Genomic DNA, 25,469 nt, shown 5'->3' with positions numbered 1-25,469 from the left:
ATCCGGTGGGTAATATCAGAGGCTCTTGTATTTGATCTACGTGGTTCCTCCGAGTATTTTTGCCATTTTATTGCATTGCCCTATCAAGGGAGTATTATTTATATGATATAATCCTCATTTGGTTCCAGTTTATTAAATGAAAGGAATGTGTTAGGCAGTAAGTTCTTAAGAGGTCTGGAATCTGCACTGTAATTGAATCCATTCCTTCTCAGCTAATTTATGTAATCTGATGAGAAACAAGTGTAATACAATTTGTTCAAAGAAAATGGAGAATGTTCGCTCCATGGAACAGTACCAAAAAAAGTCTGCTGAATGAAGAAGCACAGCAAAAGACAAAGTTTGAGCTGCCTTTTGTCTGTTCAACTGTACTTTGAGCATCCCTCTCAGTTCTGTTTGTGAAGGAGGATGAAATTCATGTCTTGCAGTAGAGTTGTGCTATTCTGATTTTGTGTGAACTTCTGCCCTGGGTTTTTGTTAATTTTCTGTGGCGGTGTGATAAATATGGTATGTATGGTACTGTATTCTCTAGTGTTTTATCTTCACGTCTAGCTTGTGGTTGCAGTGTTTTCATTTCTTCTTGCTAGTTCACTCAGTCTTTTCTAAAACAGATCCGAGTAAGGAGCCATTTATTGTAGAACAAGGGTCCTAGATTTTTCCCTGAAGTAATGGTCTGAAATCACTTACTTATCTCATCAGAAGTGAAACTTGTTTGGTTTTGGCCCCAGCACGCACCAGCCTGAGCCTGGGAGGTCCGGCATTCAGGGCTTTGTGGTGATACACCTCGCCTGCGATAGGAGTGCATCATGACACACCGGTACTTTCAGACACGGCGTGTTGTTCTTTGCTATTGGCAAGAACCATCCCATCAGCTTCTGCCCTTCTTTTCTTGCAGTTCAACTGTGGTCTGTTTTGGCTACGAGTAGGCGTAGCATTTGGCAGCCAAACATTAGCTGGGGTTGGAATTCCCTCCCATTTTATTGTCAGGTATATACCAAGATACCATCTGTTAATCTGTAAAGACCTGTAAGCCAGATCATGGCCAGCAAGACGTTCCCAAGCACGGGGCATGAGGCAACGTCTCCCTTCGCTGCCATACCCCACAGATCTGAGTGCAGTTTACAGAGGAGTGCAGCTTCAACCCTTCTTACCCTGGCAAGAGCGGAGAGGGAGGGAGGTGCACTTCACACCTTCCACCATGGGCAGTCCTGTGGTGCCAGGCAGAAGATGTTTAAAGCTTCTCCTGCCTTGGGGAGCAGGTGGCAAGGCAGAGCCAAACTCCTGCTGCACCCCAGTTGGGGACCTGCATGCAGGGGCTGTGGTAATCCCAGAATACAGCCTGATGCCGCTGGCTGTTGTTTCTCCCCAGCCAGGACGTGCTCTGAGGCTGCAGTCTCAGGCTGCCTGCAAAATGATTGATTAAAGCAGCTTGAGTTAGGAGCAGGTCACATACAGCAGGTAGTGGGCACTGTCCTTGGTGACACCTCTTCTTGTGCATATCCTTCCACCTTTGGGGAGCAGGATGTTGAATGGATACAGGAGGAAAACAGGCTGTATTTATTTGGGTGTTTTCTTGGTGAGGGCTTGAGTATGTTTGTTTTGGTGCTTTTTGTTTTGTTTTCCAAATAAAACAGGAGGTTGTCCTTGAATTTAAAGATCCACAGTCAGACATGTCTATGATTGCCCCGTGGTGTTTTTACTTCAGGTGGCTCTGAAAGGGAAGCCTTTTGGTAACCCATTCCTGGTGTATGTCTGCTGGCCCCATTCATTGCATTTGGCATGCCACTCTCCAGCTATCATAGATAACACAAAAGATGTCAGGTTCTCAATAGTGTTGGAAGCCTGCAAATCAGAAGCTCGTTAGTGTCACTAATGATTGAGTGCCATGGATATTGACCACGAGTTAAATCCAAATTTTGTTTGGGGAAAACAGGTGAAAACATCCTGAGTTTCCAAAATGTACAGTCACCAATCTCAAAAAGGATTAGAATTAGGCCCCTGATTAGCAGGGATTACCATACTGCTAGTGATTTTAGAGTGTAAAATAACTCAAGGTTGGAAAAAAAAATCACTTTGGCATTCCATTTTTGTAAGGACGTTGCTGACTGATAGAATAAATTCTGCTGGATCCCTTAGAAAAGAGACACTCATCTTAAAGAATTTGATGAGAGCAATACTTTGTTTTGTCCTTCATAAAAAGTAGATAATTGGGGGGGGGTTCAGCTCTTCGTCACCGTACTTCATTCTTACAGACCCATCTACTTCTTTGGTTACAACTGCTTTCTGTGTTGATTGCCCACTTTCTAGGTAATACTAAGCCAAATGCTGTTGATATTATGGGAAAATGAATGGCAAGGGGTGTGAAAGTAGGGAGACCAAATCAAAATGAACTCGTCACCACAGACATGGCAGCTGGAGCCCTCTAGCCACATGGGGGAAAAGTGTTCGCCCCAGTGTTTATCTGCAACTCTTGAGTCCTTTCCTTGTGTAACAGTGTTCATCATGTTTGTGTCTTTATATTATGACTCACAAATTGCATGGTCTGATTTTTTTTCCCAAGATTTTCAGTACCTACAACTATTGTTGCTTTTAGTAGTCTTTATGTTCCTCCCAGGGCTTCAGAAAACCAGTCACCCCATTGAATCCAATTCATGCATGTTGCTGTCTCACAGTTAGGATGTTTCATCACAGCCTTAAACCGTTTAGAGATAAAATGATGCTATTGTGCCAAGAGGAGAGGGGGCTGTGCAGAAGTATAGGGGGCAAATCTTAACTGCTGCTTAGCGATACGAGGCATTGGGTAGCAAGTGGCAGGTGGACACACAGGTATAAATTAGACTACATTCACACTTGACGTTTGCATGTGTGAGAAGAAAATTCTATCACTGCCAACTCAGTAAATGTTTAATTTGGAGATATATACTTCCACATCTGGCTTATACTTAAATACATCAAATATTGCCAAATATTGCTTCTTTCACTTTTAATTTCTCCCCCTTTTTCTTTTTTTTCAGTTGAAATTTTAGTCCCTTAAGAAAGATGAAGTCTCTTAAGGGAAAGGTTGGCTTTTTACAGCTTTGAGCAGGTTACCTTTCCTTTGAAATAGGAAATGGAAAATGCAAATTAATAAAATCTTGGAAAGAAAAATTTTCAGTGGTTGGGAAGGGCTGTCTTGCTTTCTTTGTCCATGCAGTCATCCTATCACCCGAAAGAAGGGAAGAGTAGGAAAACTCACTTGGAAAACAAAAATTGGCCACGTGCTTGTTTGGAAAGTGATTTGGGTTAAAGCTTCCGTGTGTAATCTGAGAGGCAGAAATGATTCACGGCTGTTTACTTGCATGAAGACAGTGTTATGATGCACAGACAGATGCATAAGGAGATCAGACCTAAACACGATAGCTCTTTGCCTCTTGCTGATTTTCTGAAAATGAAGGGAACAATCTTGCAGCACTCCTCTGTGTATTCACTCATTCAAAGGGAGCTCTGTAGGTCACGAGATCCAATACCATATATCTTGCCTCACCAGATAGCCATGTATCTTCCCACAAGCCTCAGTTCTCTCTTAATGTGGACCAGAAATGATACTGAATTAATCTTTGCGATGCTGACAATAGATATGTGCTGGTGCTGTCGGGCTGGTTTTTATCAAGCTCTTCTAAATCGTTCCGTTGTTTGCTTAAAATCTGCCAGCCAGCGTGCCGCAACCCAACCACGTCTCATGCATGGAAACGTGCCTAGCCCTTTCGGGCTGCCTTTCAAAGGGCCCCTCCAAGGTGCCCACCAGAATGGGTTCCCTGGCATGACAGCGGTGTAATTAGTAATTGTAGGAACAATAACAGCTGGTGGGTTAGGTCCTGAGTAAAGGGCACGATCAGGCATTCACTTCGGTACTTATTAGAAAAACTTTTAAAGAATACATTTACATGTTTTCGTAAGAAGGAAAACTGACTAAGGCATCTCTGTTGGGGCTGCAATTATTACTGAATGTGTTTGCACGTAAAATATTAGGAAGCGTTTAAGATAACTGCTGTGTGTGCCATTAGTTGTATCGCTTATTGGAAAATTATGCATGAAAGCAGATTACATGAAGCGTAGTGGGAGAGGGAGAAGAGTCAGGCAGCCCAGAAAGAAGCGCAGCATTTCACCAACCCAAAGCAACAGGTTGGGCCTTCACGTTCTGTGAGTACTCTTCTGGAAACCTGGTGCTTTCGGCCAGATGTCCTGTAAATGTCAACCCAAGCACCATGCAGCGATCATGAGGCAGTGTGTGATTTTTGCCATGCATCGGTGTCTGAGAAACCACTTTTTCCTTTTAGTTAGACAAGGAAATAGCTGTGGCTGAAGTTGGTATGTCCAGATTTCTTAATGGGTGGTTGTAAGGAATAACTTGTACTTTCTTTAGTGCTTTCTTTGCCACCTATGCCCTAGTGAAAAGTACGGTAAAACCCTTCTGTGCTGCATTAATAACTAACAGGTATCGCCGGGGCTGCTAGCTGCTGTAGGTAAAGCTGAGCATTTGTGGCTGGCAAGGGCAAAGTCCAGCTTGCTGCTTGCTGAGTCTCACCATAAGCACTGTTTCTCCTGCTGCTCAGTGGCATGAATCCTCAGCCTGTGATGGACAGCCCATACCTGTGCCTAGGCCTAGGAGACCTGAGGTCATTTCTTAATGGTCATCTCCAGGAACCAGAACTAATACCAAAGGGGGGATCTGTCGAAGCACCTATTTTACCTCCTTGGAAAAAGCTTGCCCTAAAACTTCCAAAACTCTGCTTTGGGAAAGACCTAGTGTATTTAAAATGTTCAGGAGGGAAAAAGAGAGGGGGAAAGGAACAGGGAGAGACAACCCCTAACGAGCTCCGAATAACTCAGTCATTATTGGCTTTTGCGGCTGCGTTTTTCAAGCTCTCCTGTCAGAGTTATGCCAGTAATTAAATATCTGATGAAGGATGGATATGCAACTGGATTTCCCACATCCTTGGTGAGGTCGGAGCAATCAGGGTCTTGAAATAAACATTTGGCTGAAAAATTCCTCAGTACCCTACACTGAACCTACTTATCTCCTGTGCTGCGGCTGAGGTCTGCAAGTAATTTTATCGCGTACAAAAAAGTATTTCCAGTTAAAAGTTGTTGTTCAGTGTCACTATGTTCTCCCTTATTTCTGGATTACCAAGATGCAACATACCTGTCTTTTCTCCTGCAAGATGCCAGTTAATCTTTTTGCTTCTGCAACTATTCTTAAAAAGGAATACATAAAAAGCAGCACACACTGCCTGTACCACTTGGCTTGCCATTGAATTGCAGCACTTCTTAGCTTTAAAGCTGTTATCTCTCGAGGGGTATTGGGAAGGTAAAGAAACCAAATTTCTGGCCTGTAGCAGACATTTGTGTGGATAAATATTGTATTTCTCTGTGGGTCTGTTGATTTCTTTCAAAAAAATAAATAAGGGGGGGAACAATCTTTTTTTGTTTGTTTGCACTACAGGGTCCATATTTATGTCTGTGAAAATCTTTATAGGGCACACAATAGTGACTGTATTTTCAAAATATCCCTAAGGCACCGGTGTTTACAGAGAGCAGATGGAAGTCTGGTTGATGAGTCCACCAGCCTTCACGAGAAAGCTCGAGTGCTGTGCTCAGGCCTCATCCGCTTTGAGACAGGGCAGCTTGCTTTGTGCCAGCAGGGGATATTCTAAGGAGGAATAACAGGCCTCAGATGCAGAGAGCTGTGGGCACTAAAAGGAGTGTCATGTCCTTTGTGGCAAGCTTTTTATTTTATTATTATTTTTTTCTATCATCCAGTGCACCTCCTGTCTGTTCCTCCATGTAGGAAGTGTCTGACTTTGTTGTCCTCCTTTTTAGTTTTGTTTAAATCTCATCCCAGTCTTGGTGCTCTCTGAATTTCCTGGCATCTCCCTGTCTCCTTTTCCCCTCTCTCTCCCAGATGCTTCCCAGGAGCTCTCAGAACTGGTCATTCCCCCGGGAAGCCCTGTAACACCTCCTTGCATCGTGCTTTCCACGGGAACCAGACCCTCCAAGGTCAAGGCCCCCTCATGCGCTCCCTGATGCCGAACCGCAGCAGGGGTGCTGCGGTGTCCTTTCGGTGCAGCCCTCCCTGGCTGCAGAGCTTGCGGCTTGGGTCGCGGCGGCCGCCCGGCGCAGTGCTCACAGCTTTTCTCCTTCCCTTTTATCCTGGGCTTAATGGCCAAGTGGCAGGGAGTTCCCATGCTTTTTCCAAGTGAGCCCACTGGGGCTTGTTGAGTGCAATCTGAGTCTCCCAGCCCCAGTAAATTCTTTTGGTGCTTTTCCAGGGGCTGCAGTGTGAGAGCAATTTAAGGAAATAATGTAATGCACTGCTATAGCAAAGATACCATCCATCTGCACATGATGACAACTTAACTGCAGGTACTGTATGGGTCCCCCAGGTTATATTTATTATGTCTCTGAAAATGACCACGAGCTAGGAAAGTGACTTAATTCCTTTCACTGATACGGCATTTTTGGAGGACATGTTTTTCCCTTACTACAAGCCTTAAATAGGCTATCCCCCCTCCTGCCGGCCTCCTTTCTTGATTAATGCCTGGAGACCATGGATTTAGAATGACATTCCAGGCTGATCTAGTAACAAGGTTTGGATGTGAAAGCTGCAAGCGTCGAGCCAAGCTGGAGTCCTTGCTATGCCAGAAATGCATTGTTTCAGCGCTCTGTCTGGGTAGTGCACCTGCGCCTACACACTGGAGCTGCCACCGAGGAAACCTTCCTGCAGACCTGCTTCTCATTACATCCCCAGATCAAAATGTTCTTTGTAATGACATGGTATCTGGCCAGCTCGCTCTCCTGCGCTGGTATACCCTGAGGTTTGCGGTATACTGATACCACACTCTCCAAGATGTTCAAAAGCTCGGATAAACATTTGGTAATATGGATTTATGGCCTTCTCCGCACAGGCAGATCACACATGTTGTAACCACACTGAAAATATTTCCTGAAGAACAGCAGGAGAAGGGCTGGGAGAAACATGGGCCAGCAGTTAAGGTGGGGAAGGAAAGGTAATTCTTCTGTTCTTAATGCTCCCAGGAGCTAATCAAAACTGCTCAAAACACGTAGTAGAGTTAGATAAGGAGAGACACATTCTGTTGGAAGGGAACGTTCAAAAGATTTCTCACATCATACAATCCCACATCATATGATGTTACAACATATAATCCTGATGTTTTCAGCCTGAAACTCATAGAGAAAAGTCAGAATTTTCACAATTGATACTTCATATGGCAAACCCACAAATGATTAATCAGACCTCTCAGGTAAGCAGACAATGTCTTGATAATGAGTAGCGAGGCAGGGATAAAGGGTGGGAGTGCTAGTTTTGATCTGTGATTTCCTGTGTGGCTTCAGACCTACATGTTTGAGAGGAGAGGCACAGTCTGCACGTGCCGCTGCTGCATTTGTCTCACGGGCATTGCCTACGATGACCCTGTGGACAGACAGGGAAGGACGGGCAGAGCACTGTGGTGGGGGCCTTAGCCATGGAAGTCCCTTCCCTAATCAGCAGGCAGGGGAACAGGGACATCCTTGAGCCAGCAGTGGGACATGGGGACACTTGGGGCTGGGACAGGGTTTGGTTGCAGTCAGCTGAGGCTGCTGCTGCTCCGGGCTGCAATTAGCCAGGGCGCCTGCAGTTTCCCCTGAGAGCCTTTGCGTGTGTTCAGTGGGTGGGTGTTGGTAGGATTCTGTCTGTAATTGTACGGTGATTTTCCACTATGCTTGCATTTGCATTTAAATATGGATACATGCCTGGAAAGGCATGCACGTCAAGAGATGCGTGTGGCAGTGGTTATTGTAAAATGAAAGTTTTACAGAACAAAAAAAAAAGTGAAGCATAGCATGGATTTCTTTGTGCACTGGACTTGTGAAATTCTGTCTTGAAGAGGACTGGTAAAAATTCTTAAAACATGTGTAAGAGGCAGGAGCTGTGGTAGCATATAGATCTGGTTGAGTGCATAGGAACCTGAATGTATTGTCAAACTGCAGTTGAGAGTAATCCTTTTTCTTGCTGTTGGACATGACAATATTCTGTTCTATATGCAGCACAAACATAATTCCAGTACTCTAAGATATTCAACTCCGCAGAGCAGATGTGGAAAAACAATGATTACATCAGTTATAAATCATAATATTTGAGAATCTAGCTCAAAACATTAAGGAGGGGAACAACTTATCTATCCTTTTTAATTTTAAACTGCTAGAAGGTAATTAATCTGCTATAAATCAAATTTTTCCACTGTAAAACCATTGTGCTATTGCGGTGTTTTAGGGAACAATTAATCTTTTTTTTTTTCCATGTGTACACCCCACATATACTGTCTTCAAAGAGAGATGTTCCTTGAAAACTTTTTCTTTTTTTTTTTTTTTTTTTTTTTTTTTAATCATTGTTTTGCCAAGTTCTGGTCTCTCTCTTTTGTCTATCACAGTTTGTAACGTAGCTGCCTGTTCTGCTTGGCAGGAGAATGCAACATCATTGTAACCTTTTGGCTATTCTCCTTGTTGCTTAATCCCCTTTTGTGTTGGATGACAGTTTTTGTGTTTTCTTGCAGCCTTACGAATGTCGTTACCTACCGGTTAGTTAAAAACAAAATAATCTTACTGTAGCTCTCAAGGAACTTTATGGATGTGTTCTTTTGTGAATTACAGAAAAGACTTTGCTGTCTGTTTTTATGCTGTGGAACAACAAATACTTGCATGAGACTTCTTGCATTGCTTCCACGTGAGAGAGAACTTCCCAGATTTGCAAAAAGGCCATTCTGAATATTCTTTTATAAAGGAAGAAAAATGCTTTGGTCAAAAAGGCAAAGAGGAGAGTTTTGTGCATGTTAGGTGCAGACTTGTAAGCAGCATTTGAGGCTGCTCTTGCTGGAGCTTTGTCCTCGACCTGACAGAGACCAAGGTTGTTTCATTTTTGATTTTCTTTCTCTTAGAATTGCAGTCTTTTCCAAACGTGAAAGCATCTTGGTGTTGGAGGACTCACAGGAGATGGGATTCACTCCTGTTCTCTGAATGGTGCAAAACCAATCCACTCTGGCCTTTAGAGTGTTTATTGAAAAATGGAAAAGTGATAAACATGGGACAAAAATTATAAATATCAATCTCTTTGTATTATCAAACTGATGAGGAAACAGAGCTAGTCTCCCATATCCATCAGTTAAATTGTTCTTTTTTTTTTCTTTTTTTTTTTTTTTTATGAGCATTAGTAGCCATTTATGATGATAATTGCCATTTTATTTTTCAAAAAAATATGTTTAAAGTTTTGTGTTTCAGGAAACTGTAAGCATCAGCAGTATGCAAGAGACTGTAGGGAAAGAACTCTCCATCATCTCTTGAAGTTGTGTCAGACCTTAATGAGGAGCTGTGCAGCACAGCAGCCCTGGGAGAAGATGTCCCCTTGATTTCAGGGGGATTAGGTGTACAGCCTCAACACAAGCCAACTTGATGCTATCAGCCACAGCAGGTTTTTGAAGCAAATTGCTTCAAACTGAAGCAAAACTGGAAACTGAAGTTGATTTTTTTTGTTATAACTTGTGATTATCTTCTGATGTCTTATTCTAGGGTGAATATCTCCTGTAAAAGATATGATTTTACAGAGTTCCAAGCTGATGCTCTGTCAGAAATGTAGTGAAATTAAGCAGTAAATGATTTTGAAAGTCAACACAGTCATATAGCAATGTCCAATTAAAGTTGTGTAGGATTTAGGGCATCTTAGCCATCTAGCGCCACTGTTCTTTTTGTATTGAATGATTTCTGTAGTTTCAGACTTTCAGTATTATGATACTCTCAATCCTGTGTATTCCTACATTTTGATGGATGTATGCAAAAAGAGTCAAGCACACCCCTTCTGTGCTCTGTGAGTAGAAAGGTAAGCTGTTTGTGAATATAAGCAAGAAAAACATTGCTTCTAAGATGTAGCTTTCTGAGGAGGTTGTTGTGGTTCTTCTTTACCTGTAGTATGGCAGTAATATCCTCTCTACATCTGCATATTGAAGGTGAGCAAGGAGTGATTCTCACTGCTTTAGCTTGTTCAGTAGGCCTGTTTTTTAAGGAGCTGAGGATTATGCAGTCTTTGAAACTACCTTGTTAAGCATACACCTTCTGGGTATCTGATTCCTCAAACCTTAGAGAAATGTGTAACATTCATGCTGTCAGGTGTTTATCTAAGATGTCTTTTTTGGAACAGATTTGAAAAGTTTAGCCTCAGTAGTCAAAAGTATTGGTTTTATCCTGTTGGGAGAATGTGCTCTCATTCTTTGTAAGGACTTGTACTTTCTTTGTTCGTTTCCTGTGATTCAAATAACCTCGGGTGGTTTGCAGCTAATGTGAGTAACAGTTACCAAGGCCAGCTCACTCACTCTGTGGCTCTTTTTATTGGCTCCCTCCCTCCATCACATCAGATCCGTGATCTGTCCCCTCACCTGCAAGACCCAGCAGATGCTTTCAGACTGCTTGCCCTGTTTATTCACGTACCCGGCAGCCTTCAAACACATGAAGTTCTCTTGCAGCTTGAGCCTCTTTTTCCTTCTCTCGCTGCCTATTGGAACACGTACACCCTCTTCCAATTCATACAGCCTCTTCCTGGAATGGTTTTTCTGACCCAAGCATATGCACAGCTTGCAGTGCGCTGTGTAGTCCCATTGTATTCAATGTGTTTAATGTAGTTTTGGGAACTGGGGCCTACATCCTTTTTATCCCTCCAGATTTCAAAGAGGTTCTGGTTATAGACTGTTTCTCATTTTAATGTGACAGTAGATGACAGCATTTGACTATCTAGTTCTACATGTGTGTCTCATGTGCTTGGGCTTTGCAGTCAGATTACAAGCTATGGCTCTATTGTGGAGAAGAGATAAGGAATGTGAATACTCTGTATGCCATTTTGCTTTATTCGTATCACAGCTCTGCCGCCTTGTTTGCACTGAAATATAAAGGTTGCCTGCCTGATCTGCCTGATGCCCTGTCATCTCTTTGCTCTGTTGCTAAACGTACATTTAAATTAATTGTGTCAGATTCCCAGATCAATAGTAATGTGTTTTGTAAACGCTTAAAAAAAAAAAAAATCTGTTCTCAATCATTAAGCTGATTTGAGCCACTCAAACTGTATGTTGATGTGTATCACACCAATAGTGGAAATGAGTGAAAACTCATTTAGTAATGAGTTTTATTAAACCTTTAGCAGCAAATAAACCAGACAGTGCCTTTTTCTGTACCAAACATTCAACTGTAAGAGACTTAACTGATCATACAACAGCTGGCGTTGGCAAGAGTGAGGTGCCTGAAGTTAAACCTTGTTTTTTAGGTAACTAAATAAGTAGTGCTTTAAAAAAAAAAAAAAAAAAAGTTTTTACATTACTGGCTGTTAGTAACTGTCCCCAGATTTAGCAGCACCCTGGGTGCTTTTGTCCAACTGAATCCTGGCAAAAATCATCACTTAACTAGTATTGGCGAGCTGGAAACTGCAAAACCCACGTCCCAGCAATCTGCAGCAATTTTTGCATCCTGAAGCCAGGGTTTGTAATCCAGAGCTTTTCTCAGGCTGTGTTTCATAACAGCCCTTTGGATCTCATCAGCTTAGGAGTGACTCTCCCAAAGAGCTTTTTCCTCAAGGCAGGTTTGCCCTTTCCTGAAAAGCTGGCATTTTTGCTACTCATTATGATTGAAATTAGTGATGCATTCTAAGCTCTCCTGTTGCTGCGTGTTTAAAAGCTGAGGTCACTGGGATGCAGATAAAGTCCTGAGGGAATGGCAGAAAGGTAGAAGGGGATGCAGAAGGCAATTGTAGAGCAATATTTTGAAAAGGTGCCTAAAGAACTGTATTCAGAATGTGTATGTAGTTGTCCAAGTTTGGAAGATATGAGACTTGTTATGCAGCAGCTTGCAGAAAGCAGCAGCACAGCCGGTGCCCCACCTCCCCAGTGCCTGAGCTGCCCCCAGCGATTTCAGTCTTCTGGACTGAGGTGTGAGGGGAACCGAACTCTCCTTGAGGGCTGGGATCTTCAGCATGCCGTTGTCCAGTGCTGGCAGTGAAGGTGCATCTGGATGTCACCAGGTCACTTGGAAACTGCAGCCTCATTCATCAGATGAGTTGCTCTGAGGTTTCCTTTGGTCCCCAGGCCACTGGGATTTCAAAGGGTTTGTATTAGTGAGGCCTGGGAAGGAGGAAAGAATGCTTCCCAAGCCTTGAAGGTTGGCTGTCTCCCCTGGCTTTACCTCACACCACTAAACTAAAATACTAGGGGGGTGGAAAAAGCATTGATTTTTCATAAGAGTATTATTTTTCATCAGTTCGGCTGATAATTAGAAGTTTTAGCACATGGTTTTATAGATGAATTCTTTCGGGACTCAACTTTTTGCCTAAGGAGATTACAGTTGGAAAGGAAGAAGACCCTTTGAAAGAAACCACAGGAAGAAAGACAGAGATACATGCATATATTAAGCATGCTTTGAATACATGCCTTTCGAAAAATCCATCATTTCTTCTCAGATGCTTAATCAAACTTTGATCAAGAAGGTAATTTATGGATGTTAAACCTGCTTCCTTCAAAAGGGAAAACGTTGGAGTAGCTGGCCCAGCTCCACAAATGCATGTATCCGAATCGATATGCAATAATAATTTGACATTTACTTCTCTAGCTCGCCTTCCTGTCTAGTTGTTATTTAGTTCCTCCAGACTTTCCTGCGCATCTTGGCTTATCATGACTCTGATTCTACAAAGCACTTAAGTATTGTTTTCGGTGCAATTTGGGCATACATCTAAAGGTGCTGTTCTTAGAAGTGTTATTGAGGAAGACAGGTGCCATGGGGGATTTTCAAAACCCCATGGAAGCTCCCTGCGGTGCACACCACCTACTACAAGAAACCATCAGGCAAGAAATTGTCAGGCTTTGGAAATCTGTCTTGGCATTTACCTGCATCTTTGGCACCTGAAGAAACTAGCTGAATGATGGAACAAGGCTTCAGTTGTTCATCATACTCCGGCTTTTCGTTAAGGGAAGATGAAAGCTTGTAAGTGAACCTACGTGACAATCAGACAAATGTTCAACTGTGAAACGTTCATCATTTCTATGTCAGCCTTAGAAATTCACCTCAGATAATTAGTCCAAACCTTTCCCTTAAACTTGATTATTTGCTGAGAAAGATTGTTATCACTTCTGCCATCTCACTGCTGGTAATTAGGTACTCCTGTGTCTACCGTGGTGAGGAACTGGATTCACGAAGTCCATAGTGAATGAAATTGAAGTCCCTTGTTCTCCAGAGCCACCTTCAGAACCTCAGCTGGCCACAGCACATGGTGAGGAAGTGGGACAGAGTGACCCATGCGTGCATGTTTTGCATACGTTGTTTTTTTGTTTGTGTTCTGTTTGACACTAAGGACTGTCTACGAGAGAAACTTTTATGACAGATATTCTTATATGGTGGTGCTTGGTGTCTTTTTTGCTCCCATCTCAAAATGTTTTGAAAAGGCATATTAGGAAAAAAAAAAAGAAGAAAAAAAAACTTTCCTGGGTGGCTGACTTTAATGCAATCACTGTTACTGGTACACAGAAGAACAAGGACTTGGGTTTTGTATGTTGATCTGTCAGTTATATGCAACTTCCAACAGGCCTTCAGTGATTATTAATTGCACAATATGTATAAGCTATTCATCCTGTTGTTCTTTCAACAATTACATGCCTCTTTTTTATCTTCTTCGTTGTAGCTTCAAGATAAAGCTTTTTCTTTTCTTTGGCCATAAATCCTAATGTGTTGGGAGGTTTTATTCTTTTAAAGATGGAGAAAACTAATAAGATAATAAATTCCGAGTGATTACTGCACAGCTTCTGGATCTGACAGTAGTTTCATCATTTCTTGGGATTGAGCCTATAACCCTGAGGACTTGAATTTCTTCTCCTTTCATTGCTTTTATTTCTTTTCTTTTTCCTAGCCTTCATCCTGAAATGCAAAATCCATATGCAGCTGAAGTTCAAACAATGCTGTGAGTACTGAGCAGATTTCTTGTAAAACATCTTGGCTACCAGAAATATTTTGAAGTGCTCCAATGCTGGGGATGTCTGCTAACATCTACTGAAAGCGATAGCTCCTGGACCTACACGTTGGAGTGTGATGCCAGTGACAGCGAGCCAGGGTGCGTTACAGAAAGGATGACCTGAGTGCAGCTCAGGCACCAGGCATGCTTCGGTTTGGACCATCGTGCCCCACAGCCACCTGTGCCTTCCTGCCAGCACTAAAGGCTGCTTATTGTAAGCTGAGCAGGCTGATGGCTATGGCCCTGCTGTAGGCTGCTGCTGGAGGTGGGGCATTGCATACTTGGGACACAGAGGTAGAAAAAGCCCCTGTTGTCAGTGGTGAAGAAAAAGATATCAGCCTTGCAAGCCTCTGCTTGGACTTGTGAGACTCAGGACTCTCAGAATTGGGAATGAGTTTAAGAGATGGAGCTACACAGCTAATGGGTTCCAATGCAGCTCATGTTTTCTGTCTGAGGAAAGACTTTTTGGTTGGTTTTTGGTTTGGTTATGTTACCTATTTGCACAGAAGAATATAGCAGTATACAGCCTGGGAGAATCACTTCTTTAAACTCCAGTGTATGGCAGCAGTCCAGTGTCTGGAGGTATGTTATAGATACATGCAGGAACAGTTGTCAGTGGAAGTTCTGCCAGAGTTTGAGGAAACCATTTCCGAGTTCTGAAACAGCATCTGAATTCCACAGGTCATCCCAGAAAGGCAGTGACATAGTCTCTGGGTTATTTTCATGACTTTTAAAATGTAGGTAGTGATCTCTCGTTTCATTTCCTACTTCTACTTGTCAGTCCAAACTCAACAAAGGAAAGGAAATATTTTGCACTCAGAAGTACATTTAGGCAATGATATGCTCTGTCTTATCAATGACAAATTGTTAAAATCCGTATTTCTTGTCCTGGAAGCAAACATAGTGTCCTTGTGTTCACAGCTGAATGTAGAAACATTTCTTTGCACTTGTTCAGGTCCCAGAAAGAACAGTTGTACCCAGAGATGAGGAGTGTTTGGGAAGAATTTGGAAATGAAAAGTTCATGTACCAGTCAGGATTTTGGTGACTTTAATGACATCCTTCTGAGGGAGCAAACCTGATGCATGCAAACTATAAGGACTGAAATTTATCAAACCTCTACATTTGATAGAAGGTGAAGTGCAATGGCTTGCGGCATAACAGGATGACAGGATAGAGTGGGCAGGTTGCAAGATAGCAGAGATGCACGGGAATATCATCTGGATCCCATTGCTGTATGTACGATACCCATGGTGGGGGGGGAGTGTTTGTAGATAGAGTAGATGTATCATGTGTTCCATCCGTGTTACACATATTTGAAATCATCTTTGATTCATAGATAATTCATGAGCAGAAGAAAACTTATCTGATGAGCAGGCTTTGTGCAGCACAGTGTTCAGCATTTGTGGCTGTGAGTACGTGCACGTGTGTGAAACAGAAGATGAAAATGTAACTGCCTTAGATGCTGGCAGACAGACTAACAAGATGGACTGTGCAGCAGCTGCTGAGGAGCACAGGCAGAAGAGGTATGTACTGGCTGTAGCTGAGAACATAGTTGTGTTCTCCAATATAAAATGACTATTTCATATGAAGATTAGGGGTTCTTCTTATTCTGTCAAGAAAAAGGCTGAAAATTTGAATTGTGGGATGATAGCATCTTTTGGCTGTGGTATCTTTTTGGCTTTTGGCATCTAACTCTTGTGTAACAGAATTGCTTTCCAAGTCCTCTTTATGTTGCTGCTCTTCTGACTGAGAAACATGCCAAGCCATGATAAGCCATAGTATGGCCTTGGCGTACGTGATAATGTGCCATCTTAGTTGAGTTGGTTTGCCAGTCAAAAGTGTTTGAAAGGCCTTTCTCCCTCTTTCCTCCCTCCTCAAAAGTGTCTGCCTTTTTTTGTAGGGAAGTGGATTTAGCCTGCTTGTTGCAGAATCATCTCATACAGGGCTTCAGTTGTTTCAAGTCAAGAAAACTCATGACTTTGGAGAGGTTTCTCTTCTAGAATCCTTTTGCCCAATGCTTTTGTGAGCTCTTTACTTGCCAGTCTCTAACGGCACAGCTTTGAATTGCCAATTCCTGTGCAACTCTGAACTGCATCCAGCATAACTCTTGGGTTAAGATTTGTATTATGCTCTAGTCCAGCCTGGGTGTAGGTTTCCAGGGCAAAGCAGGTTTATAGTTCAGTGAATCTTGCCAACAGTGCACACCTCTTAGTATCCACCTTGCATTTATCTCCACCTCCCTTCAGTCCATTGCTTTTCATGGTATGCTCATCGGCTCATCAGAGATGACTGACAGGCTGCTGAGAGGCAGTTCTTACAAATGGGATCAGTGGAAGCTGCAGGTGCTCATTGTCGTGCATATCACACTCCTTCCCCCCTTATGCAGGGAAAATTGAGCAGTTTTAGGGGCAGATCCCATATGGGAGGTGGAGCAGCCAGATGGCTTATCAGAAGGAGCGGGTAGGATCTAGGGGTTACAGGGCCAAGAGGAGCTCTGAAGCCTTGAGATCTCAAAGCTGCTCCAGCATACCACCGACAGTGTTAAATGAAAGCAGCCCCAAAGCCAGTCTGTGTGCCCCATGGAAACCTCCTCATATTCCCTGTGCTTAATGTTCATCATCGCTCATATGGCAGGGTCTCCTGTGCAGAGTGCTTGGCTGGCTGCATGTCCTCACAGCACTGATTTCGCGGCATCAGGTCAGGATCAGGAAAGAAATCATGTTTTTTACGCCATGCGGTAGAAAAGGGGAGTCAAGCTCTGTGAGACATTTTCAAACTCTTGCTATTCATAAGCTTCCTTGACATGGAGTAGATGTGATCCCAGTGACCCACAGGGGTGCACTGGATGGTTGAACACACCGGGTGAGCCGCTGGCCTCTGCTGAGTGGGATTGCAGGGTTGCTGCTGCTGCCTGGGAAAGGTTGGAGGGTGAGGATGTGTTTGGGACCTGCAGGGAGAAGGTGCTGGCGCTGGCAGCAGAGCGCTGCTGCAGGAGCTGTCCAGAAGCTGCACCTCTGCTAGGTCAGCGCCGACTGGCACGGTGCTCACCCCTGGAACCAAGATACCTGCTGCCCCCAGTGCTGATGGGGCTGTTTGCCAAGGCCAGTAATGAGATGCAGGGAACTGCATGGCTAAAGGCAAGGCCAAAAGGATTCTTTCTGGCATAGCAGTTCTGAGCAGGGGAGCCTGTCACAGATTAGAGGCAGAGGACCCCGTTACCTCCTGTGCCAGTAGCATAAACAGGACTTGTCAGACAGTATCTGCTGTGGTGACTGCTGCTTTGTAACTGCAGGCAGAGCAGAAGGAAACCAAGGCATGAACAGGTCCTACAGACCAGACCTTTGTTTCTCCAATTGAATACAAGAGTTCACTGGAGTAACTCCGGACATACAACCAGGTTGGAAGATTGGCCATGTGAGTTTAGCTAAGTGTTAGCAGGTTTTAATCCAGTACTGACAATATAGCATGTCAGCAGGAAAAGAAACCACCAAAACTAGCTGCTGTGCACAGTAGCTGTGGACAAATCAAACTGCCTTGGTTTCCCAAAGTACTATAATAAATTTCACCCTACCTCAGCAATTGTTTGGTAAATGCAATTATTTCAATCCAAGCTGCTTCGAGATGAAAAGGGAAAGCAATATTGGGCATCTTAAAATTTCTTAGGTGGAAAAAGTAGCTTGTTCTTGTGTAACCAGGGGTCTGTGACATGCATCTTATTACAAAACCATGGTTGGTGTGGAGTCATGTCCCACTGAGGCATTGACCTTGTTCACACCAGAAAGCTCTGGAAGGACGGACAGCCCAAGTCCTATCCAAGTATGTTGCTATTTTGTCGTGTTTAGCACCATGCAGGATGCCAGTTTTCAGCCTTACTGGGAAGATTAGCAGTGCACTCCTTCTGGAGGGCAGAAAGGAGGAGGATGTCAGGATAAAGGAGCTGCTGCCTTGTTTTATTTCTATTTCTGCTCTTCTTTGTTGTCCTGCATCCCCCTATCACCCTTGTCTGCAGCCTTCTGCTGCTGCCCAACTACAGAGAGCTGGTCTGTAAATTACCAGGAGGGGGTCTGGAGCCAGATAGTTTGCATCGCAAATTCGTAGAACCACAAACTGAAAAAAGCTGTTGAGCCATCATTGTTTATAATTAGTTTTTGACTGAAGTCCCAGTCTGCTATAGGGAATGGTTTTATCTTAGTGTATGTGTGGGTGGGAAGAGAAAAGTAGAGAACTGAATCAAGGAACCAATCCTTATCCTGAGGGGAAGAAAGAGCTGGGTAGTATAACTTAACCCCATGGGATCAAAGGTGGGCCAACACAGACATAAACACCTTTGCACTATGTTCTCGCTCCCTGAGTTTGCTGATTTAAATAGTAAATACTAAGCTGGGACAACAAAGCACTTACCCTGGAGATACACACCTCTTCTTTTGGTCAGATGGTGATTGGCAACCCTCACTCTGTTCTGTGTCTAAAACCCTCTCCAGTCTGTCCAGGCCTGATGCACCAAGCATTGCACTTCCACCCCTAGAATAAGGCTGTGTAAGTCCTTTTAACATCACAGCTGGTTTCCCACTACAGACTAAGGGGAGAAAAAGGGAACCTTTTCTTGCCTGGGATTTGGCTGTAGGAAAGCAGTTGGGCAGCTCCCTGAATGTGAGCGGCCACAGGACTCCCACCAAAGCATCCCATCTCCTGGCTAGGGCTGGCACCTGAGGTTCCTCACCGCTCTGCCTTCAGCACACGTGTCCCAGGGAAGAATCTCCGCTGTTTGCTGTGCCCTGGCTCCCCCAGCCACTGATGAGCTGTAATAAAGCCTGCCTTACATCTCGCAAGAATGTCAAGTGGTTTAATGCGTGTTTACAGAAGGACCCAGAGATTTTTGGATGAAAGACATTGTGTAAGCACCATGTGGTTTGATGTGCTGCCATCTTGGTACCCGAAGGATAACTTTAAGGATACAAAAACCTGTATTCATATTCTTGTGTTTTGGGAGGGCATTTGCCTGTCTGCAGAATGAAAATCTGCTCAGACCAGAAATTAGCTGATGAATGAAAAAAACAAAACAAAACAAAAAAAGGCTTGCATATTTGTCTGTATTCCCAAACAGTGTGCTACTTGTTCTATACCACTGCACTGACAAGTCATTGTTTAAAAAAAAAAAAAGAAAAAAAAAGATACATTCTTCTTGCAGCTGGACTGTGGGCACTGTTAAGTCTTTCATACTCCACATGCTTAAGTACCGTGCTGAGAACTGCTACATTTGTTCCAAAACACATGGAAATCAAACAAAATAGTAATAGAAAAAATGCACACTGCAAATTTTGTCTTTGGCATTTGATCCTGTTCATCTGATACCATGTTTTCATCTGAGGATAATTTAAATATTTAAAGCCACATGTAGTTCTGCTACTAAAATCAGTTTGGTTAGATTGGAATTATAGCAACTCATAAATAGAGCTTCCTACTGAAGCTTGTTTAGAATTTATTCTACAGAAAGAAATAAGGATGAGATGAGATTGCCTAGCTCCCTATTTCCACTCTCCTTTTATTGCAACATCCTCCTGGTAGAATGCATTGATTCTGACGACCAAATTTCGCCACAACATTAACTGGCAGGGGAGAGGCTGCTCCAGAGGAGCCTTCTCCAATCCCTTGTTCCTCTGATCAAAATTCTTCTGATCTCCTGGCTAGATGCATTTCCATCTTTCACGTATTGCTTTGACCTTCCTGCAATGCTGCCCTCTAGCAGCAGTAGCCCTTAACATCTTTCCAGCTGAAGCTGGGTGCAAGGATTACTTGAATCTTGATGTCATCACTTGCGTCACTTCTCAGTGAAGAACCTGAGTAAAGGAATGTAGGGGGAAATTCCTGTCTGTGGCCAGACATCTCCAAAGTCTTCCTCATAGCAGCAGCCTCCAGGTTATCTGTTGCTCTTTGTTTTAGAGGACACAGGAATGCCAGGCGGTGCAGGGTGCAGCACTGCCACATGCGTATGTGTGGGAGGGGCAGCCAGAGAGTTTTGCAGGGCATTGCCCCATTCTCTTTCTCATCAGTACCGAGTTCTGGGGGTTCCACCTCACTTTGCCGATGGCCAGTGGGTTCCTCTTGAACATCTAAGCACATGACAGAAACTAATTCATCATTGTGCAAAAGTCCCCAACAAAACTGTTTGTGTTAGACATTTATTCCCCAGCACACAGCCTGTCTGAGCCCTGACCTTGTTTTCAGTGGACATCCAAAGTTCCCAGTGACTTAAATGTGGAAGTATTGTAGGAGTAGTGTTGGAAACTTGGCAAAATGCAGGAAGTTATTATCTGGTAGCTAATTGACTATTTCCTCCTTCAGACATTTAATTTCATTTTAATGACTGTGGGGAAGTCTTTGCAGAGAGACATTTCCCCCCACCTCCTTAGCTAATGTACAGCAAATCCTTCCTAATCTGGTAGTGGTTTTCCAGCAGAACAATCTCTATTTGTGCAATTGGTCTTATTAACAGAGTTGTGTCCTGGGGGAGACAGGGAAAAGATGCATGGATGAAATGATGTAACTGAGTAGAGAGAGAAAAGAATTTTCACAAATAATTTGTATATAATTCTTTCCATAATCTTAGATTTACACAGTGAAAAAATCTAACTACTTAACGTGGGGACTCGAGAACATAAAATAATTATATAGAGAATGAACTAATTTGACCAACTACTGTGTTAAAGCAAAACAGTTATTACCACCAAGCTGAACACGAATTACATCCACCCACCTTTTGTTCATTTTTTGCAGACATCCAAGTGTTAGGCTGCACAGAGTTCCAGAGGGCAGCTCCTACTTGCATTAACCTACTGCCTCAAGGACATAGCTTTGTGCTGAGCACACCTCAAAGTCCATTTTACATTACCTGGCTGTAATCCAGGGCCATTGACTTCAGTGGCAAATCAACCCCTGACTTCACTGATGCCAGGATGAATTCCACAAGGGTGCTGTAAATTCCTCTCCATGTCATTGTACATTGGTCTGTTCCTACCCGAGGTATTCAGGATGTAAAAAGGCTCAGCGTTATATGTAACAGTGAGGCCTACCTTTTTACAGTCTTTCAGAGTGAGGAAGAATTCAAGGCACTTTTAAAGCTCTCTCTAGCTGGAATGGAATATTCTTGCAGAAGGCACTAGAATAAAAGGCACTGAATATTCTAAGTTTTTTAAATCCTCCCTATACCCAGAGAGATTTCCTGATTTATTCCCATCTCCACCTCCTTTTGCGAAAGACACACGTCTCTGACCACTAGCAGAAAGGTAATGTGCCATTTCAGTGATCAAATGGGTATCTCAGTGAGGGATGAGTAGCAGCAGCATCACATCATGCAATCTGCAGTTACATCTGAGATTTAAAAAAATATATATAGAAATAAGCAATAGCAATGAATGTGTGAATTTCAGCCTGTTAGTTGGGTGGGTGCCAAGTACAAAACTCAAAAGGGCTGAGGCCAGGAGATAAAAAGTTGGAGAAGTCAGCACTCAAAACTGAGAGAAGTCCTGTGGACTTCCAGCACCTCCAACCTATAACTAAGGCCAATTAGCTGCTGAAGTAATTTCGTGTCCGTTTTGTATTTGACATAGTGAACTGATGTTTCCTTCCTACTCTGTGTTTAGCACTGGACATGTCAGAAGCTAGAGACCCAGTCCTTCTGATGGAGTGGTTTGCTCTGGAATCAATCACAGACTGACACCCACAGCTCTTTGGGGAGCAGGGATTTTCCCTGGGGAACTGCAGGTCAGCTCATCCTGCCATATCTGGCCCATGAGGAGACATCCACAAACTTGACTACCAGAATTACATTAAAAACAAGAGAAAGAAAAACAGTAAGGCAGCAAGAGAGTTACAGCGAGATCCAAAGGGGAAACTGTCGGTTTCCACATCTGGTTTGCAGATCTGTGGTGGTCCGGGAAGCACTTTCAGGTGGTCTCCAGAGCTGTTTCCGTCACAGTAGTAGTTCTCAAGCACTACCACTTCCCTCTAGGTATAACCCAGGCGCTGAATCTTTTAGTAACACTAGTACTGAATAGATGAGGAGACAGCTAGGGGCCTCAGTTTTGGTTTGCCAGAGATCAGATACATAGGGCAACATTTGGACAGGTTTTCTAATATTCAGTAGACTTGTACTCCTCAGTAAATCTGTTTGGCTTTCAGAGGGGCTGTTGTGGAATCAGTAACTACTCAACGTGAATGAGGAGGTCAGAATCTGTCCTTTAAGTGGGAAGAATGACATCCCTTAAAACTACAGCATTTCTATTTCGCATTTTCACAGCTTTTACAACTGGAATAAAAATGTCGTCTCTTCAAACCCCAGCCCAAATTACGAAGTGATTGCAGAAAATGCCTGTGGACTACTCTTCAAGAACAAAATGGATGGGAAAATAATAAATGTAAATCCCAAGGTAAATGTCTTTTTTTGCAGTATTCTGGATTTCCCTTATGCAATGGAGTTTGACTGCTAAACTGTTGAGTCTGATTGCAAATAGTTTCTTTATCAATATGCAGCTAATATTTCAGGCTTACCCAGACATGCTATTCCCCTTGTTAACACAGCTGCTTTGGTCCCTGTAAGGATAACCTCCACTTACCGTGTTTATGACTGAGTAGGTCTTTCCCTTGTAAAGGAAACCAGAAGTTAAACTGACTTGTACAAGTGAAATGTCTTCAAAGCTGGGTTTCTCTTCTACCTTCTCCCTTACCTTGGCCTTTCTTCCAATCAGAACTACAAAGTGTTGCCATCACTGCCAGGGTAGGCTGCACACTGGGGCTGTGTTCTATTAAGTGCCTTGCCTGGAAGTGCTACGGAGGGGGGAAACATTGGGAGAGTGAGCAGACAGAGGAGGAAAAGCAGGACTGGTTGGAAGATGTGAGGACTGGAGCATGGAATTATATCAGCAGGTACGTCTGGTGTGAGAAGACACTGTGTTTTACTCAGAGGGTCACACATGCCTCTAGCTGAAGGGAAAAGCTGTTAAAATGTTGGCAAAGCAAACTGGGGCTGGTGGTCCCTATATTAACCTCCTCTTAAAAATCAAACCTCTGTTATGAAGAGTGCCTGCAGGCGGGTAAAAGTAAATAAAAATGGAGCTGCTCTGAAACAAAAGCTGCAGCTTGCAGCACCTGTAATATCCCAAATCCTGGCAGGGCCCTCTGAACACCAGCAAATCCAGAAAGCAGAATCAGTTGAAGCACGGGCCATCTTGCACACCAGCACTTTCACAGAGGTGAATGGAAGCCAGCAGAATTCCCAGTATGAACCATCATTACTCTTCTTCCTTAATACAAAAGATTTGGGAAGTCCTGAGGAAAGTGGTCCCATTTATTTTGTTCTTGTAGCAGACTGAGATTGTCACAGTTGAATACAAACAAAGCAAATGCTCTCACATGCTGAAGTCATACCCAGACATCCCTTTCTCAGCCATAGGTGAAAACTGATCAAATCATGACACTTACTTGTATCTTTTCTGTTGAGAGCTGAATGGGTAGTATCACTATAGACAACTTCCTTCTGTAAGAAACCGTCTGTGTTCTTTGGTGCTAACTGCACTTCTTTAAACTTTACAACTGAAGTTTTTGGACTGTAGATTGAATGTGACAAACACACCCAGGATTTGGTTACTCTCAAAACCAACATGAACTAAGCTGGGCAATAATTTGTTTGGGTTTGTACAGAACAGATCCTAGGATGATGGTTTCTTTGATGTGCTTCCCATGAAAGATGGTCGCATATGAATAGTAACAGTACAAAATATCAAATTATATGCATTTCAGAATAAGTGCATTGGTTTGCTAGAAATTCAAAAATGCATACCTAAAAATGTGTTTGGTTGCATTGAAAGTGGGCCACCAATCTAACTTCCTGCAGCTGCAGAACATCTGTAACAAATAAGCAGCTCTTGACTGTCTATGTGAAAGATCCTCGCATGCCAACAGCCAGGCTAGGAAGCATTTGTGTGTGTACATTGTGTCCCCCACAGGTTGCATGGCACGAACCTGTGACTGCCTTAGAGATCCATCTGGTTTTGGCGCTTCTTTAGTACTTGCTTAAGCAGACAAAGCTTTTGACAAAGTGCAGGACAAACTGAAATGAGTAGGACTTCTCTCTTGTGCTGGTTTCAGCTTGACCAGACTTAGTGCCAGCTGCCTGATCTTTGCAACTGGACTTTCTCTTTGACCAAACAGATGATGGTCCAGTTGTTCCTAGTTGCACGTAGCTAAAAGAACTCTATTACTCTCTTTCACAGAATCATCTAGGTTGGAGGAGACCTCCAAGATCATCTAGACCAACCTCTGACCTAACACTAAAAAGTCCTCCACTAAACCATATCACTAAGCTCTACATCTAAATGTCTTTTAATGTCTTGTGAAGACCTCCAGGGATGGTGACCCAACCACTTCCCTGGGCAGCCCATCCCAATGCCTCACAACCCTTTCAGTAAATAAGTTCTTCCTAACATCCAACCTAAACCTCCCCTAGCGCAACTTCAGCCCATTCCCCCTCGTCCTGTCACCAGGCACGTGGGAGAACAGGCCAACCCCCACCTCGCTACAGCCTCCCTTGAGGTACCTAAAAAGAGCGATAAGGTCACCCCTGAGCCTCCTTTTCTCCAGGCTGAACAAGCCCAGCTCCCTCAGCCGCTCCTCGTAGGACTTGTTCTCCAGGCCCCTCACCAGCTTCGTCGCCCTTCTCTGCACCCGCTCAAGCACCTCGATGTCCTTCTTGTAGCGAGGGGCCCAAAACTGAACACAGTACTCGAGGTGCGGCCTCACCAGAGCTGAGTACAGGGGGACAATCACTTCCCTAGCCCTGCTGGCCACACTGCTTCTGATGCAAGCCAGTGCAAGAGAGAGAAATAAGACTGTCTAGCACCTGAACATCAATTTCCATTGAGAAATCCCCATCCTCAAGCCTAGTTGCACTTATTGAACTTTATGTTCCAAGGGAACAAGCAGACTGATGAAATGACAGAAATATGCCTTGACTCTTCTGACTGCCTCTCTGTAATATTCTCTGTTTCAGGTCTACCCAGGAGACAACACAACACGGACACCTGTTAAAACAAATCTCTATCTCCACATGGTTATCTACGACCATATCGTTGGAAGAGAACCCTAAGGTCTCTTTTCCTCCCAGTGATTCCTTTAGCTACTTTAAAGTCATTTGGAAGAAAAATAAACAGGTTAAAAAAAAATAAAAATAAACAGAAAGACCTTTGCCTTGTGTTTAGGGGAAGGAATGGGATTTTTGTGCTGGTTTAGTGTTGTTTTTTGCCTAGCTCAAGGGAAGTAACATGGAAAGAAGACTCCACACTGCTGTATAGTCCATGTATCTGGCTCCCTTGCTTGCCCTGTGTGAAGTCCCACAGGGTGTGTGAATTGCAG

At 43.4% G+C, this 25,469-nt stretch overlaps 1 protein-coding gene across 1 annotated transcript in view; it reads left to right on the top strand.

Moving 5' to 3' along the window:
- CFAP299 (cilia and flagella associated protein 299) overlaps positions 1-25,203 on the top strand; it is a 134,191-nt gene extending 108,988 nt beyond the window's left edge. The window contains exons 4-5 of the mRNA XM_032186317.1: positions 22,360-22,489; positions 25,108-25,203. Of these exons, the coding sequence (XP_032042208.1) occupies positions 22,360-22,489; positions 25,108-25,203 (226 nt within the window). The remainder of the gene's footprint in view (positions 1-22,359; positions 22,490-25,107) is intronic.
- Positions 25,204-25,469: the final 266 nt, after the last annotated feature.

The sequence above is a fragment of the Aythya fuligula genome, chromosome 4, assembly GCF_009819795.1.
Source record: "Aythya fuligula isolate bAytFul2 chromosome 4, bAytFul2.pri, whole genome shotgun sequence".
Lineage (NCBI taxonomy): Eukaryota > Metazoa > Chordata > Aves > Anseriformes > Anatidae > Aythya > Aythya fuligula.
The sequence above is the reverse complement of the archived record's forward strand: the minus strand, read 5'-3'. Positions and strand labels throughout refer to the sequence as shown.